The sequence below is a fragment of the Eurosta solidaginis genome, chromosome 4, assembly GCF_040869045.1.
Source record: "Eurosta solidaginis isolate ZX-2024a chromosome 4, ASM4086904v1, whole genome shotgun sequence".
Lineage (NCBI taxonomy): Eukaryota > Metazoa > Arthropoda > Insecta > Diptera > Tephritidae > Eurosta > Eurosta solidaginis.
The window spans coordinates 260,632,443-260,648,509 of NC_090322.1; the positions used below are offsets into that span (position 1 = coordinate 260,632,443).

Consider the following 16,067-nt stretch of genomic DNA (forward strand, 5'->3'; position numbering starts at 1 on the left):
CCCCATTCATGAAAGGTATGAAGTCTTCGGCATAGCCGAAGACAGTCCCGTCCTTACTTGTTCATATTCAGATGGTATGTCGTCCCGGAAGAAAGCCACAATTTCCTTCTGCACCCTATCGCCCCACTTCCGATTATGCGCTTTTCGTAATCGCTACAATTTCAGCTGAAAGTATAAAAAAAGAAGATATGTAATTAAATAAATAAAAATCGAACTTCTTTTTCAACAAATCATATTTTTCGGCGCGAAGTAAAATGAGCTAAGCCGAGATGCCAGCTTAACATAAGGCTGAGCGAGTAAAAAACATAGAAAGTTAACAGTTGGAAGAGTTAAGGGCAACTGCGATTACCCCAAGTATTACTGTAACATACTAAAATTCTTCTCCGACAGTGGATTTTTGTCGCTTTTTTTAAATACAAAAACTTCAATTTTAATTATTGTTCATTTTTTACATATACATACATACATACATATTCATTTCAACAAATTTAATTTTATCCTCGTATTTGTATTATAAAACATGCACAGCGCGAGCAGATGTTTTGAATGGCAATCTTACGTACGGTGGTCCAGCTCAAATGGCAAACATGGTTGGCGGCAATGTTGCTGTTGGGCCTAATGGACCCTATGGAAACGCGGTTGGCAATTATGGTGGACCTGGTGGTCCACAAGGTGGACTCAATGTTAATCCAAATAATCCACAACAACAACTATTAGCCCAGCAAATGGCACAACGTGGCGGCGTTCACCCCATGCAGCAGGGTAATCGTCCGGGTGTACCTATAGGAATGGCTGGCGTAGGTAATGATGGTGCCCCAAGCGGGTTGGTAGGTGGCCCACAACAACAACAGCAACAACAAATGGGTCCAAATCAACAGCAAAATGCACAAGGTGGAGTAATGGGAGGACCAAACATGGGGCCACGCCCTACCCAGCCTGGACAACAACCAAATCAGTTACTTCATCAGCAACAGCAACAACAACAGCAACCAGGCACTTCACAACAAGCTGGTGGTAGTGGGGCTGGTGGAAGTGGCAGTGGTAGTGCTGGCAGTGGTTCCGGTAGTAGCGGAGGCGGTGGCGGCGGTCAACATCTCTCCGAAGAACGCAAGAAACACATACAACAACAACTGGTGCTACTGCTACATGCGCACAAATGCAATCGGCGCGAATCGCTCAATCCAAATCGTGAAAAATGCATAGTTCCCTATTGTAAGTCCATGCAAGATGTGTTGGCGCATATGGCCAATTGTAAACAAAGTAAAGAGTGTAGCGTACAACATTGCACCTCGTCTCGTCAAATTTTACTGCATTACAAGACTTGCACTCGTTCAGATTGTATTATTTGCTTTCCGTTCAGACAACAACAAAATTTTCATAACAATGCCAGTGGCGGTAATGCGAATGCAAACCCAAACCAGCCTTTGCAAGGTATTATTAAACAACAACAACAACAAGCCCAGCAACAGCAATCCGACGGCAATTCGGTTGGTGGAGGTGGACCACAAAATTCTGGTATGCCACAGCAGAATCCTGGTGGACCTAATATCAATACCGGTCCTGGCGGTCAAACCGGTATGGCAGGTGTGCCAAACCAACAGCAAATGGGTATGAAAACGAATGTAGAAGCGCAACAAATGCAACAACAAAATGCACAAAATCCAAATCAAGAGATACGTCGTTTTGATAGTTTGGGTATGCAGGGTGCAGTTTCCAACGCAGGACCAGGTGCCAACATGCTGCAAAATAATGCAGTGAATACACAACAACAATTGCAAGGTATACGCATGCCGGGAGGTGGGCCGCCTGTGCGAGTTATGTCTGCAGCGGTTGGTGTGCCGGGTGGGCCTAACGCTACTCTTATGGGCAATAACATGATGATTGGCGGTAATAACGGAGCGGATGGTGGCATGCAGCAACAACAACAAAATGCACAACAACAAGTACTTTTGCAGGGCGGTGCTAGTGGCGGTCATAATAATAATAATCCACAATTGGCAGGCTTAATTGGCGGTCCGAATGTCAATAATGTCGGGCAACAACAACAAAATACTGCACAACCACAACAACAATCAAACATTCCACTTTCAGTGAACGTGCATAACTTTAATAATAGTGCGACATTCACCAATTCACAATTAGGCGGTGGTGGCACTGTCAACACAGGCGACTTAGGCGGTGGTGGGGGAAATTTACCACCACAACCTAGATTTTTTGTTAGCGCCCATGAGTTAAAAATGAAACTGCAATCACAAAATGTTCCAATGGCAAATGCTACGGTTGTAACTGGCACCGCAAGTGGCGGGCCAGGTGGTGTTGTAGGTAGTGGTGGAAATGCAGGTGGTCCAGGTGTTGGTACAAGTGCTAGCAGCGGAAACAACATGGTTGCCAATCAAGGTGCTCCCGGTAATAATGCGCCGGGCTGCTCAACTTCCTCCTCACAAGTTGGCAATGGGGGCACAAACAATAGTGCAGGCACTGAAGAAAGAGACTGGCGCGAATCAGTAACTGCTGATTTGCGTAAACATCTTGTTCACAAACTTGTACAAGCAATCTTCCCAACATCGGATCCTACAACCATGGCCGATAAACGAATGGCAAATTTAGTTTCCTATGCTGAAAAAGTAGAGAAAGATATGTACGAGGCAGCTAAATCACGTTCAGAATATTATCATTTACTTGCCGAAAAAATCTACAAGATTCAAAAGGAGCTGGAAGAGAAACGAATCAAACGAAAAGAACAACAAATGTTAATAATGCAACAGCAGCAACAAGGCACAGGAGGGGCGGCGACAGGACAAGTGCCAGGACCGAGTAATGTTGGGCCAGTTGGGCAACAGCCTCCACCTGGGCATCCACAAGCGCAGCAACAAACGCAAATCCGACCAATGATTAGTCCTATAAGTGGTGGAAGTGGGCAGGGTGTGCCATTAGGTGCGGCTGGTATGATGGCGCAACAATTGCGAGCACAAGGACCTGTTAACGTTGGTATGATGCCTGGACAGGCTGGCCAAAATATCGTACGTACCCACTCGCCTGGAGGTAACTTGCTCGCCATGCATCAGCAGCAACAACAACAACAGCGTATGCAATTTCCACAACAACAGCAAGGTAATTTATTGGTTGGTCCACCGGGACCCAGTCCTAACAGCGGTATGGGTGTTATGCCAACTTCTACGCAACAAAATATGGTCGTGCAAAATCCCGTTTTATCACCATTTGGTGTTCAAGGAATGCAACCTGGCCAAGCAGGTGCTGGTGGCGGTGTCGTTAATGTGTTGACAAGCCCTGTATCGGGTCAACAACAGTTTATCAACGCAAATAGCGCTAATGGTACACAAAACCCGCAACAACTTACGGAAATTATGAAACAAAGGCTGCTGCAACAACAACAACAACAAGCGCAGCAGCAGCAGCAGCAGCAACAAAGTGGTATGCTATTGCCACAATCACCCTATAATAATGCCGCTGCACAAATGCAGCAGCAACAACAACAAGCGCAGCAACAGCAGGCACAACAGAACCCTTTCCCTTCACCTATGTCGCAACAGCAACAACAAACACCACAACACCAACAACAAAAACAAAGTGTCGCTTCAGTCGGTAATATGCCGCCAACACCCACAAGTCTTGATTCATTAGTCGGCGCTAGTGCGGGTGGTGTAAATACTACAACTGGAGGTTGCAACACAACAACCGGCAGCAGCATGGTTGCAGCTCCAAGCCCATCACCTAATTTTGTAACAAACGGCCCAATTGGTACGCCTTCTAATAATCCGCCCTCAGTGACATCACTAATGCAACCATTGAGTGAGCGCGCAAGCAGTACACCTCCCATTATGGCACCATCTCCAGCATCGGCGACAACAACTGGTGCTGGTAGTACATCGGTTTCGGTTAATGTTACTGTTGCGTCAACTGGTGGTGGCGTACAAATAAGCAACACTGGAAAAACAATTCCAACAACATCAGCAACTACTCTTAGTATACCAATATCAGCGAGTACATCTTCCAATACAGTCACCAATAATAGTAGCAATGGTCCGACGACACTATCACAGCAGCAACAACAACAAATATCGATAGGTAAAGACGGTAACAGTAGCAATAATAGCTCCGCAGCAGCCACAACTACCTCAACATCTACTGTGATGAGTTCACGCCCTTTGCCCAGTAGCAATCTTTCATCACAAATGGCCGCATTAGAAGCAGCGGCACGTGATAACGATGAAACACCACCCTCACCTAGTGTGGATTCTGGTGGTGAGTGTGGTAATGCTTCTAAAGGTAAACTCGATTCAATCAAACAAGAAGATGATATCAAAAAAGAATATATGGAAGATGGTAGTGGTGGTGCTGGCGACAATTCCCAAATGGACACACAATCTTCGGCAGGTGTTGGTAAAAATGTAAATAATGATGGCACTAATGTGAAAGTGGAAATAAAGACTGAAGATGGCGATGTTTTGATTAAAACTGAACCCATGGACACTGATGACAATAGCGGTGCAAATGGTGTGGGTGGAAATGCTGGTACATCCGATAATAAAGATGATGCAAAATCAAGTGCTGATGGCGATACTAAAGTAAAGTCTGAAACCAAACCTGTTGTGCCAGAACCGTTGATGCCGAATGCTGGTGATAAAAAGAAGAAATGTGGTAAGTTGAGCATGACTAATTTTATTTCCAATTAAGATGCATATAATAATACACCTGTGTGTAAAAATATTACAAAAATGATTTGCAAATATTCTCAGTTATTTTCTTTCTTTTCGCTTGGTTAAAAAATGCTGCATTTACTCAGGAAAGATATGTAAATATATTTTGAACATTTTTGGAAAGAATTTGAAAATTAAAGTTTCCAATCGGATGTTTTTAATAAATTTTATATAAATAACTCCAAAATATTATAAATAAAAATTAATAACTCACGCTTTGTATGGATGAAAACCTGAAACATCCTTCGTAAAAATGGTCACACATCAACGGAAATTTTGAGACTGAATTGAACTACAGAAATGCTTCTCAAAAAGCTTTCTAAAACTAAAAATAAAAATTTGAAATTTTCAAACTTATCGCATTTTCGAGTTTTTTCGTTATTTATTTAATTAAAAAAATTAAATAGGTGACAAAATTTTCAAATAAATTTTTCTGCTTATTTTTATTATGCTATAAAAGACCGCATATCTTATTATGCTAATTTCGTTGCAATAAATAAATAAAATAAAACAAGAAAATAAGCAAAATTTATTATCAAATTTTATCATTTTTTTTCAGCTTTTTTTATTTTTGTTAATTCTAGCAAAAGTTTGAAGGAATTAAGTGTATACAAAATTTGAGATGATTTAAAAATCTGCATAGACGTTTCAAATTTTTTTTTAAGAATTTTCGAAATTTTTTTGGAATGATCTTGTAATCCAATTTTAGTTTAACACGAGCATAAATTTGAAGTCATTGAAAACTCACATAGACTTTTGTTAATTTTTTTCATGTGATGTTTTAGTTTTTATTCCATATAGAAAAGAAACCACCTTGAAAAAACAAAAAAATGCTAAGCATTAATGCAAATTGAAGAGATTTCAAACTTACACTTTGTTAGACTCGAATGATGGATTGAAAAAAAAAGAACTTCAAAACTGATAAACTTGCAAATCATTTTTGCTGCTGTTTTTGTTACTCGCAGGTGTATGCCCCTGTATGGTATGTGTAATAAACTCATTTCAAATCCATTCCAGTATTTAATCCCGAAGAGCTAAAACAAGCATTGTTACCAACATTGGATAAATTGATACGCCATGAACCGGAATCTGCACCATTCCGTTGTCCAGTGGATCCGCAAATGCTTGGTATACCAGACTATTTTGATATTGTTAAGAAGCCTATGGATTTAGGTACCGTACGAAACAATCTCATGAGTGGCAAATACAATGATCCATGGGAATATGTCGATGATGTGTGGCTTATGTTTGATAACGCTTGGCTGTACAATCGTAAGACTTCGCGTGTTTATCGTTACTGTACAAAGGTAAATATCTGCACAGCTTGCCATCAGAATTTAAAAACTTATTTTATGAAAATTTTATCTATAGCTATCCGAAGTATTTGAACAAGAAATTGACCCAGTTATGCAAGCTTTAGGATACTGCTGTGGACGAAAATACACCTTTAATCCACAGGTGCTATGTTGCTATGGAAAGCAACTTTGCACCATACCACGTGACGCCAAGTATTACAGCTACCAAAATAGGTATGTAAAAGTTGTAATTATGTTTAAAAAAAAAAGAAATAATTGAATGTTTGTTCATATACATCGACGCTACCACAACCAAAAGAGATGTTTTTTAGTTACTTTTGAGAACTTTTGGCAGTGTATTTTTTTTGCACAACTTCCAGTATACAATAAAATTTTGCGTAAGAAAAAAATAACCATAAAATATTTGTTTTTGTTGCCGCAGCGTCAATATTTATTTGTAGTATTGCAAGCAGAGAAAAGTAAAGAGAGATGAATTGTCTTCTAATTTTAGAAATTATAGTGTATTTAAAGCAGAAAGTTTGGCTATATTTTATATGTCATTATAAACTTTTTTCTCCTGGAACGGTGGTTTGTAATGGTATAAAGGCAAAAAATCAATTAAGCTCACTCTATGTTAACCCAAATAAAACTGTAATAAATAATAGTGTTTCGAAAAAATTTTAAAAGTTGAAAGTTGATTGCACTAACTTTAACAATGCGTTTTTCGCCCAGCTCAGAAAACTTCCTCTTTCAGAATTTGTTTCATAAACGCCCTATTTCAGAATTCGGTCGGAGAACGGCATATCTCAGGATTTGTTTCATAAATACCCAAGTGTCAAAATGTATGCCCCTATTACGGTTAACAACTCACCTTAGTTGGGTTGTAATTAAAACAACTCAACTCCTGTTTGGTATTACGAAGTACAACTTATTTCAGTTGAAGTTGAATTGATGGTGCCAACTTAAGAAAGTGATGATTTGACAGATAAATGCAGATGATCAATTTGTGACGAAAATTTAAGCATTTGCATAAGTGATTTTGTAATTAAAAGCAAAACGGATATTATATCAAATCTAAATAATGACAAAAATGTTGATGATTGATATGTCGCGAATACGAAAAACATTCGCGTGATCATTCCAATCCCTTGGAACTACCAAGCACCAAGTAACATAATGTTCAAGTGACAAATGATGAGCTTCCAATGAAGTTATTTCGCAGATTTGAAAGGAAGCATTTTGCTCATTACTAAACACAATTAAGGACCATTTCCGCAAACGCGTTCGAGGGAAGGCTTTACCCCTATTTTAAAATTATGCGCCACACTCAGATTCCTTGCTGATGGCAGCTATCAAAATGCTGTGGTAATGATTTTGGTGTTGGGCTGGTTTTAGATATTATTGAGGAGCATATTTGTGCGAATTGGATTAAAACCGAAACAGCAAAAATTATATTTTACTCTAACACAGGATTCCTAGGAGTAGTGATTAGTATCAATGGGACTCACGTTCACATAATTTGACCTATTTTGGCTGCATCCGAACTGCGACCAGCCTCGTCCAACTTCGGAATGTCGCTCCATAAAGTCAAAAAGTTATTCAATTTAATCCTTCGTTTAAACGTTGTTTTTTTCTATATATGTGTACAAAATTGTTGATTATTGTTTGATTAAAAAAGGTTTAACTACCGGTTTTAAATTTTTTGTTTTTTTTTTCGGTAACATTTTATGAGACCGTGCACCATCTAACTCTTATCAAAGGTGGTATCGAAAGACATGTTTCCATCTCCGTTTTTAGGATTCGAAAGCGGAAATTAAAAATTTTATTTCTGTCGAAAATTATTTACAAAAACACACAAAATGGCCCCGAGAGGTTCTGAAATATGAGGCCCGATCCATAGTTTTTTTGCACAGAACATCTTTCAGCGTTGGCGGCCTTCGGCTGCGATTTGTAAAAATAACCCTGGGTGCATCCAACGCCTTTCTGCATTAGTGTGTACAAAAAAACAGGCAAAATACAACAACCACATGGAAATTTGAGCAGAAATGAGATGACAGAAATTAAATTTTTAATTATTATTTTCGGATTCTAAAATCGGAGGTCGAAACGTGTCTTTTGATACCAACTTTGAAAATTTTTGTTAAAAATTAGGTGGTGGACCGTCTTGTAAAACGTTACCTTTTTTCAAAACAACAGCAAAATTGTATGAGACAACTGCTAGTAATCAGTTGTAAGATTTTGACGTCTTTGACAAATACACCAACACAAGGTTGTAAACGGTAATGCCACTAAAAGTTGTTAGACTACACAACTTAACCGACATTTTTTTTGACAGGTTGAGTTGTAATCTGTAATACCAAATTGCGAAATTTCAACCCAACCAAAGTTGAGTTGTAAACGGTAATAGGGGCAGTATTGAATTCTGAAATAGGGCGTTATTCAAACGTTTTCTGAGATATGTCGTTTTCGAAACGGCAGCCGAGAAAAGATGATATTCCACTCAGCACAGTGGATTTTTTTTAAATGTTATTGTTCTATATTCCTACTACATACTTCTTACACTCGCAAACATCAGAGTGTCGATATATTGAGGATAAATGTTTTTGTTTTCGATAAGGTAATGTGAACCCAATTGTCATTTTATTCTTGCCACAATGATTTTTCCGCGATATTTGATTTCTATAGCTATATAGGATTATGACATAGCGTCGGTCCAATGCCAAAGGCACGATTGTGCATATTTGATGTGTTGAGAAAAACGCGTAAGACATTGTTAAAAGTAGAGATTTAATTCATAGAGATTTAATTTTGCATTTTCCAACCACTATTGGAAGGTTTACTTTTGTAAACCACTGAGTAATGTTAATTGAAACATGATTTTTAATTTTTTTTTTTTTTCAAAAAAATGCACATTTGTTGTTTCGGCTTTGCAAAATTTGACATATATAATATTTCGTTAAACAAAAATGGTACATTCGTGACTTTGGCATTGTACCGAAAATATATGAATTCGACTGTTTTTTGAAATAAGATAACTTGCCGTTCTGAAAGTGGGCCTTACAATATTAACCTGTTATATGAAAAGAAAATAAAATTACTATACCACCAAAATAAGAAATAATATAAATAAAAAAAAACTAAAAAACACGCAAATATGGTGTCGTTTTAGTATCTACAATCCACTAAGACATTTGATGTTGATAGCACCGTAGCACAGAGGTCCGTGTCTCCGCTATTAAGCACAACTCGTTTTGTAGCGAGTTATTTAACCACTCCAATGATTGGCGCCTAGCCTGGAGAGTTACAGATAAGCTACATACAAGTGAAGCTAATATAAGCGGCAGCATTTTTCATTTTTTTATACTCAGCGTGCTTTGCACACAGAGTATATTAACTTTGATTGGATAACGGTTGGTTGTAAAGGTATAAAAGAAACGAGTTAGATATAGATAGATATATCAAAATCATCAGTATCGAAAAAAAATTTGATTTAGCCATGTCCGTCCGTCCGTCTGTCCGTTACCACGATAACTTGAGTAAATATTGAGAAATCTTCGCCAAATTTAGTACATGAGCTTATCTGGACCCAGAATAGATTGGTATTGAAAATGAGCGAAATGGGATGATAACCACGCCCACTTTTTATATATATAACATTTTGGAAAACACAAAAGACCTGAATATTTAGTAAATTATACACCTAGAATGTTGAAATTTAACGTGTGAACTGATATTGAGACTCTTGATAAAAATGAGAAAAAAAAAATTTTAAATGGGCGCGGAAGCCCACTTGTGATAAAATCAATTTTACAAACATTATTAATCAGAAATCAAAAATCGTTAAACCTATCGTAGCAAAATTCGGCAGAGAGGTTGCCTTTACTATAAGGAATGTTTTGAAGAAAACTTAACGAAATCGGTTAAGGACCACGCCCACTTTTATATAAAAGATTTTTAAAAGGGTCCTGGACGAAAATAATAAGCTATATCTTTGCAAAAAAGAGCTTTATATCAATGGCATTTCATTCCCCAAGTGCATTTATAACAATAAATGGGAAAAAACTGGAAATTTAAAAAATGGGTGTGGCACCGCCCCTTTTATGACTAAGCAATTTTCTATGTTTCGGGAGCCATAACTCGAAGAAAAATTAACGGATCGTAATAAAATTGGGTGCACAGATTTTCCCTATAGTAGAAAATATTTCTAGTAAAAATGGACGATATCGGTTAAGGATCACGCCCGCTTTTATATAAAAGATTTTTAAAAGGGTCGTGGACGAATAAAATAAGCTATAACTTAGCAAAAAATAGTCTTGAATCAATGATATTTCACTTATCAAGTTTTATTTAAGAGGAAATGGGGAGACATTTTTTTAAACGGGTGGTGCCACGTATTATGTAGAAAAGTAATTTATCTGAAATGAAATGTGCAATTGAAGCTCACGTTGAGTATATAAAGTTCGGTTACACCCGAACTTAGACACCTTTACTTGCTAGTTTTTAAGTTCAATAAATAAAAAATTTTATGAAGTCCCATGTCGAACTTTGGAAGCACTCAGCCATCTCTTGAAGGTTAACCTCGAAAAACGAGGAAATTATTTTTTTGCTTATGGATCAACAATGTCTTTTGCAGTTAAACTTGGTTAGATTTTAACCCTGCAATTTTTGATGCTTCCCATCTCACTTAAAGCAGCAAAAGCGGCCGGTTTAAACTCTAGTTAACTTAAACTCGCACTGGAAAACCATTTCATAAACCTAAGTTTATTAAAAGTCGTGATTTATACTGCTACAAACTACCGAAAAACACAGCTGAGCATAAAATTATTTAACTGTTAAGTTTAAATCCCTTAAAATAAATACGTATTACTTACCGCCTTAGCCTTAAATAAAAAATGCCTGCATGCACTTTAAAGCTTAATAAACCAAGCCAATTAGTAAATAGAGATATAAATTTATAAATCATAACATGATTTTTGTTTAAGTTTATTCTCAAGAATCTAGCAGCAGCTGCACATAAAAACATACATGCATACATAATTATTTTTTATACGGTTGCTATTTATATTTTGAGCCTAATAATGAAAAGACAGTAATTTATTCTCGAAAATGGCTTTATTGTTTTTCTAAGTATTCTCCATGATAATCAATACGCTTTTGCATGCGTTCAAACCAATTTTCATCGCACTATTTCCACATCGATTGAGGTATCTCCAAAACATGGTTTTTGAATGCATCAACGGCTTCTTCAGAAAAACGTTGGCCACGCAATTTATTCTTGATTTGCGAAAATAAAAAGAAAACATTTGGCGCCAAATCAGGGCTGTACGGAGGGTGACTCATTAATTCGACGTTTTGGACAGTCAAATATACGGTTGTTTCAGCCGATGTGTGAGAGTTGGCATTGTCATGATGAAGAATGATCCTTCGCTGCCGCTTCTTCTTCCGTATTTCACCAAACACTACTGGCAAACAAATGGTTGTGTACTATTCGGAATTCACCGTTCTTCGTTGCTCTAATGGCACGGTAACCACATGTCTAGTTATTGCGAAGAAACAGGCCATCATTTTCTTCGAAGTGCTTCGCGCACGAATCACTTTTGTCGGATTTGGCTCATCTTGGAAGACCCATATAGTGGATTGCTGTTTTGTTTCGGGCTCATACGCATAGATCCAAGATTCGTCAACTGTGTAGATGTTATATACAACTTTGGATGCACCGCGATTGTATTTCTTTGCACCAATTGACACGAGCATCTTTTTGAGCTTTTGTCAAATTATGCAGGATACAACGCGAACAAATTTTTTTTCGCAGCTAAATAAATGTTCATGCAATATGTTATTGATGCTCGTCATACTAATGCCCAGAGATGCCTCAATCTCACGTTAAGTCGTATGACGATCTTGCAATATAAGTTTGCGCACAGCGTCAATGTTTTGTTGCACAACAACTGATTTTGGACGACCTGCACGAATTTCGTCCCTGAGCGAACGGCGGCCACGATGGAATTCGTTATACCAGCGTTTCACAGTGGCAAAGGATGGGGGGCTTCATCGTCAAAAGTGGAAGTAAGTTGTTCAAAGCACTCCTGTTTTGATAATCCACGTCGAAAGTCGTAAAAAATCATCGCACAAAAATTTTCACGAGTTAATTCCATTTTTTCGCTGAGATAAAATTTTTAAGTTACTGTTAGCAACGCAAGTTGTGCTCAAATTGCCAAATTTTCTGAAGAAGCTTATGCTTAAAAACGTCAAACTTTCAATTGAAAACGTCAGATGGCGCCGGCAAACAATTAGGTTGGCAAGGCTCAAAATATAAATAGCAACCGTCGTACATATGTAGAGTTGTTTAGTAGTAAAATTTTCTTTGATTATAGTTTGTAACAAAATAATTCTAATATGAACCTTGTTGTTTTTTGTTTTCTTCTATTCCTTTGCATAATCCATAAAAAAATATAAAATTCTTGTGGTATTGGTTTTTTGTGTGCGTCTATATAACGTTCTTTAACAAAAAAAAAAAAAAAATCAAAACGCTATTCTAATTAAAAAAACCAAAATCAATTAAATAAAAAAAAATCGACCAACCACCAACTTAAACCATCCATCAACATCCACATCGACCAATTTAAAATCATCATGCTCGTATAAATCTGCTTATGTGTAATAACAACAAAAACCAAAATTTTTTCATAACCACGCTGTCGCTGTTGCCGTATTGTTAAATGCTGATCGCTTACTATTTCAATCTAACAACTCGAAACTTGCTGTCTGCCAAATAATTGCTTATCCAAACGCCTTATTATTCACCACCCTTTGTTTGTGCTATTACTTACAATTTACTTATGGACATGCACATAACTCTTGCAATTGTTATACAAAAATTTATTGGACACGATTACACACATTCTCCATGTAAAAACACAAAATACTCTTAAAATTTAACATGGCGCCTGGGATGCGATAAATTACATTTGTACAACAACCACACGATATAAATATATATATATATATATATATATCTATTATATATTTATTTTTAAAACTCATAAAATTGTTGGTTTTGTAAATACTAAAGTCTAAAGGATTATGGTGTTGCCTCAAACAGATATACGTTCTGCCAAAAATGCTTCAACGATATACAAGGAGACACAGTTACTTTGGGTGATGATCCGCAGCAGTCGCAAACGTAAGTAAAATATATATAAATATTCGATAATTAGTAGGGACCGAAAACAATAGTTACTTCTCAAAATTGTATTCAAAGAGTGAATTAGCGGCTTCCATATGATGCTGGTGGTAGTGTGTTTGCCTACCATTTCCAAGGCACCGGTAAAAAAGTTTGGGAAGATATCGAAATTCTCGAACCTCGAAGTGTCCGGAGCATAAAAGAAAAACCTCGGTCCTAAACTCCTCGGAGCTATATTGTATCATAGTTATTGTTTATATTAAAGATGTTAATTCCTTTTTAAGTAATTATACTCAGCGTGCTTTGCACACAGAGTATATTAACTTTGATTAGATAACGGTTGGTTGTACAGACATAAAGGAATCGAGCCCTGCAAAAATCGTTGGATCATGTGGTCCACTGGAGTACTTACCATTATACTCCACTGTAATGCAGCAATGGACCAACTCATGTTTCTACACGATCATATTGTAAGCCGATCATTGCTCGTTTTTAACGATTGTAATCACTACACGATGTTTATTGGACTGTGGGTACTCCATGGATTACTCTGATGTAATGCGGAGCTGGAGTGTATGGTCCTGTCCTAGGACATCGCAATGTTAATTGGACCATATTTTTTGTATGAATTGTGGTTAATTTTGGAGCACTCGGTTAGTCCATAGCGAGTACTCAATACATGCATGCATGGAGTACTCGCGATTTTTGCAGGGAGATACATATAGACTTCCATATATCAAAATCATCAGTATCGAAAAAAAATTTGATTGAGCCATGTCCGTCCGTCCGTCTGTCCGTTAACACGATAACTTTAGTAAATATTGTGATATCTTCACCAAATTTGGTACACTAGCTTATCTGGGCCCAGAATAGATTGGTATTGAAAAAGATCGAAATCGGATGATAACCACGCCCACTTTTTATATATATAACATTTTGGAAAACACGAAAAACCTGATTATTTAGTAAATAATACACCTAGAATGTTGAAATTTGACACGTGGACTGACATTGAGACTTGGAAAAAATTTGAAACATTTTTTAAATTATGCGTGGCACCGCCCACTTGTGATAAAATCAATTTTATAAATATTATTATTCATAACTCAAAAATTGTTAAACCTATCGTAACAAAATTTGGCAGAGAGGTTACTTTTACTATAAGGAATGATTTGAAGAAGAAAAATTAACGAAATCGCTTAAGGACCACGCCCACTTTTATATACAAGATTTTTAAAAGGGTCGTGGACGAATAAAATAAGCTATATCTTTGCAAAAAAAGAGCTTTATATCACTGGTAATTCAATTCCCAATTGGATTTATAATAATAAATAGGAACATTTCAAATTTAAAAAATGGGCGCGGCACCGCCCCTTTTATAACTAAGCAATTTTCTATGTTTCGGGACCCATAACTCGAAGAAAAATTAACGGATCGTAATAAAATTGGGTACACATCCTTATAGTAGAAAATATTTCTAGTAAAAATGGACGGGATCGGTTAAAGACCACGGCAACTTAGATATAAAACAAGTTTAAAAGAGTCGTAGACTAGAATAATAAGCTATAACTTAGTAAAAAATAGTTTTGAATCAATGAATCAAGTTTTATTGTAAGAGGAAATGGGTAGACCTTTTTTTTTAAATGGGCGTTGCCACGTGTTATGTAGAAAAGTAATTTATCTGAAATGAAATGTACAATTGAAGCTCACGCTGAGTATATAAAGTTCGATTACACCTGAACTTAGACACCTTTACTTGTTTTTAAATATTTTTTGTTCACAGCTCTATATTAGAGGAAAATAGTTAAGTCACTCCTACAATGACAGTTTTATGTAGGAGTTCTTGAATTATACCGATGTGAAGTATTCAAAGTGGAGCTGACGCAAAGTACCACAGTAAAGGTCGCGTTAGTTTAAGAGTACCCTTTAATTTTTTGATTGACAAGGCAAATGCCATAATGCAACATTGCTGCTTTGACATTCTTCCTTAAAATCAGAAAATCTTTTACTTTGTAATTTAATTGCTGCTTAACCGTTTAAATGGCTTTCAGAAGCATTCGGTTCCTGATAGTTACATTTTTAGGTATATTAATAGCAACAGAAAGCGTTAACAATGTATGACCATTTAACCTTTTTTTTATTTATATACACATCTGCTTTAAAAAAAACCAGTACAAATTATGTAAATTCTTTTTTTGCAATTAAAAAAAAACTAATTGTAAATCCTGAACCATGGTGGAATCACCAGGTGAAGTAAATAAAAAAAGAAGATATACGGTATCTGAGACGGTAGGGATGTATTTTCGACGGTTAGAAGAAGGTAAAGTTTTTACCCGCTTTGAAAAAATATGAGTAGAAAAATAAAAATACCTTGCTACGAAAGCCATTGCAGAAACTGCTTTTTTCAGCATATCAACCTAACGCCAATGAAAAATTGAATACAAAGGACCAGTGCGAGTTTACATTACTTTTAGGATCGAATAAAAATAAAAAACTTAATTTGAGCCCTTAAACTGTGATGAGCAGCAAAATTTGATGGATTCGGCCAAAGTAAACTGACCTCAACTTCAGCTGCATTTGAAACTTTCATTGAAAAACCGGACGTAAGAGAAAGATGTGTTATTCATATATAGTACGTATATATGTACGTCAGTTATTTAGTTGAACTTTTCTGCCTTTTGCGGAACTTAAATGGGTTTAGGGTTCGATGAAAAGTTTTACAGTCACATTTGGAAGTGATCGTGATACTGTGAAATGTGTTTCCATCCCTTAAAATTAATTGACATGTTCATCTGCTTTGTTGATTTGTCGTTAAGAGTCGGTAGTAAAACATATATTATTCTTCTCTTAATCAGAAGATCCCCAAAAAAC

The 16,067-nt window shown here is 36.7% G+C and overlaps 1 protein-coding gene across 6 annotated transcripts in view; it reads left to right on the top strand.

Annotated features, from left to right (window-relative positions):
• The window catches only part of nej (nejire), a 71,972-nt gene that overhangs the window by 35,672 nt on the left and 20,233 nt on the right, over window positions 1-16,067 (top strand). For 5 of the 6 annotated variants that reach the window (XM_067785852.1, XM_067785855.1, XM_067785851.1 and 2 more), the window contains exons 6-9: window positions 529-4,659; window positions 5,736-6,025; window positions 6,090-6,247; window positions 13,086-13,196. In XM_067785852.1, coding sequence (XP_067641953.1) covers window positions 529-4,659; window positions 5,736-6,025; window positions 6,090-6,247; window positions 13,086-13,196 — 4,690 coding nt within the window. The remainder of the gene's footprint in view (window positions 1-528; window positions 4,660-5,735; window positions 6,026-6,089; window positions 6,248-13,085; window positions 13,197-16,067) is intronic. The other variant, XM_067785856.1, reaches the window with a different exon arrangement.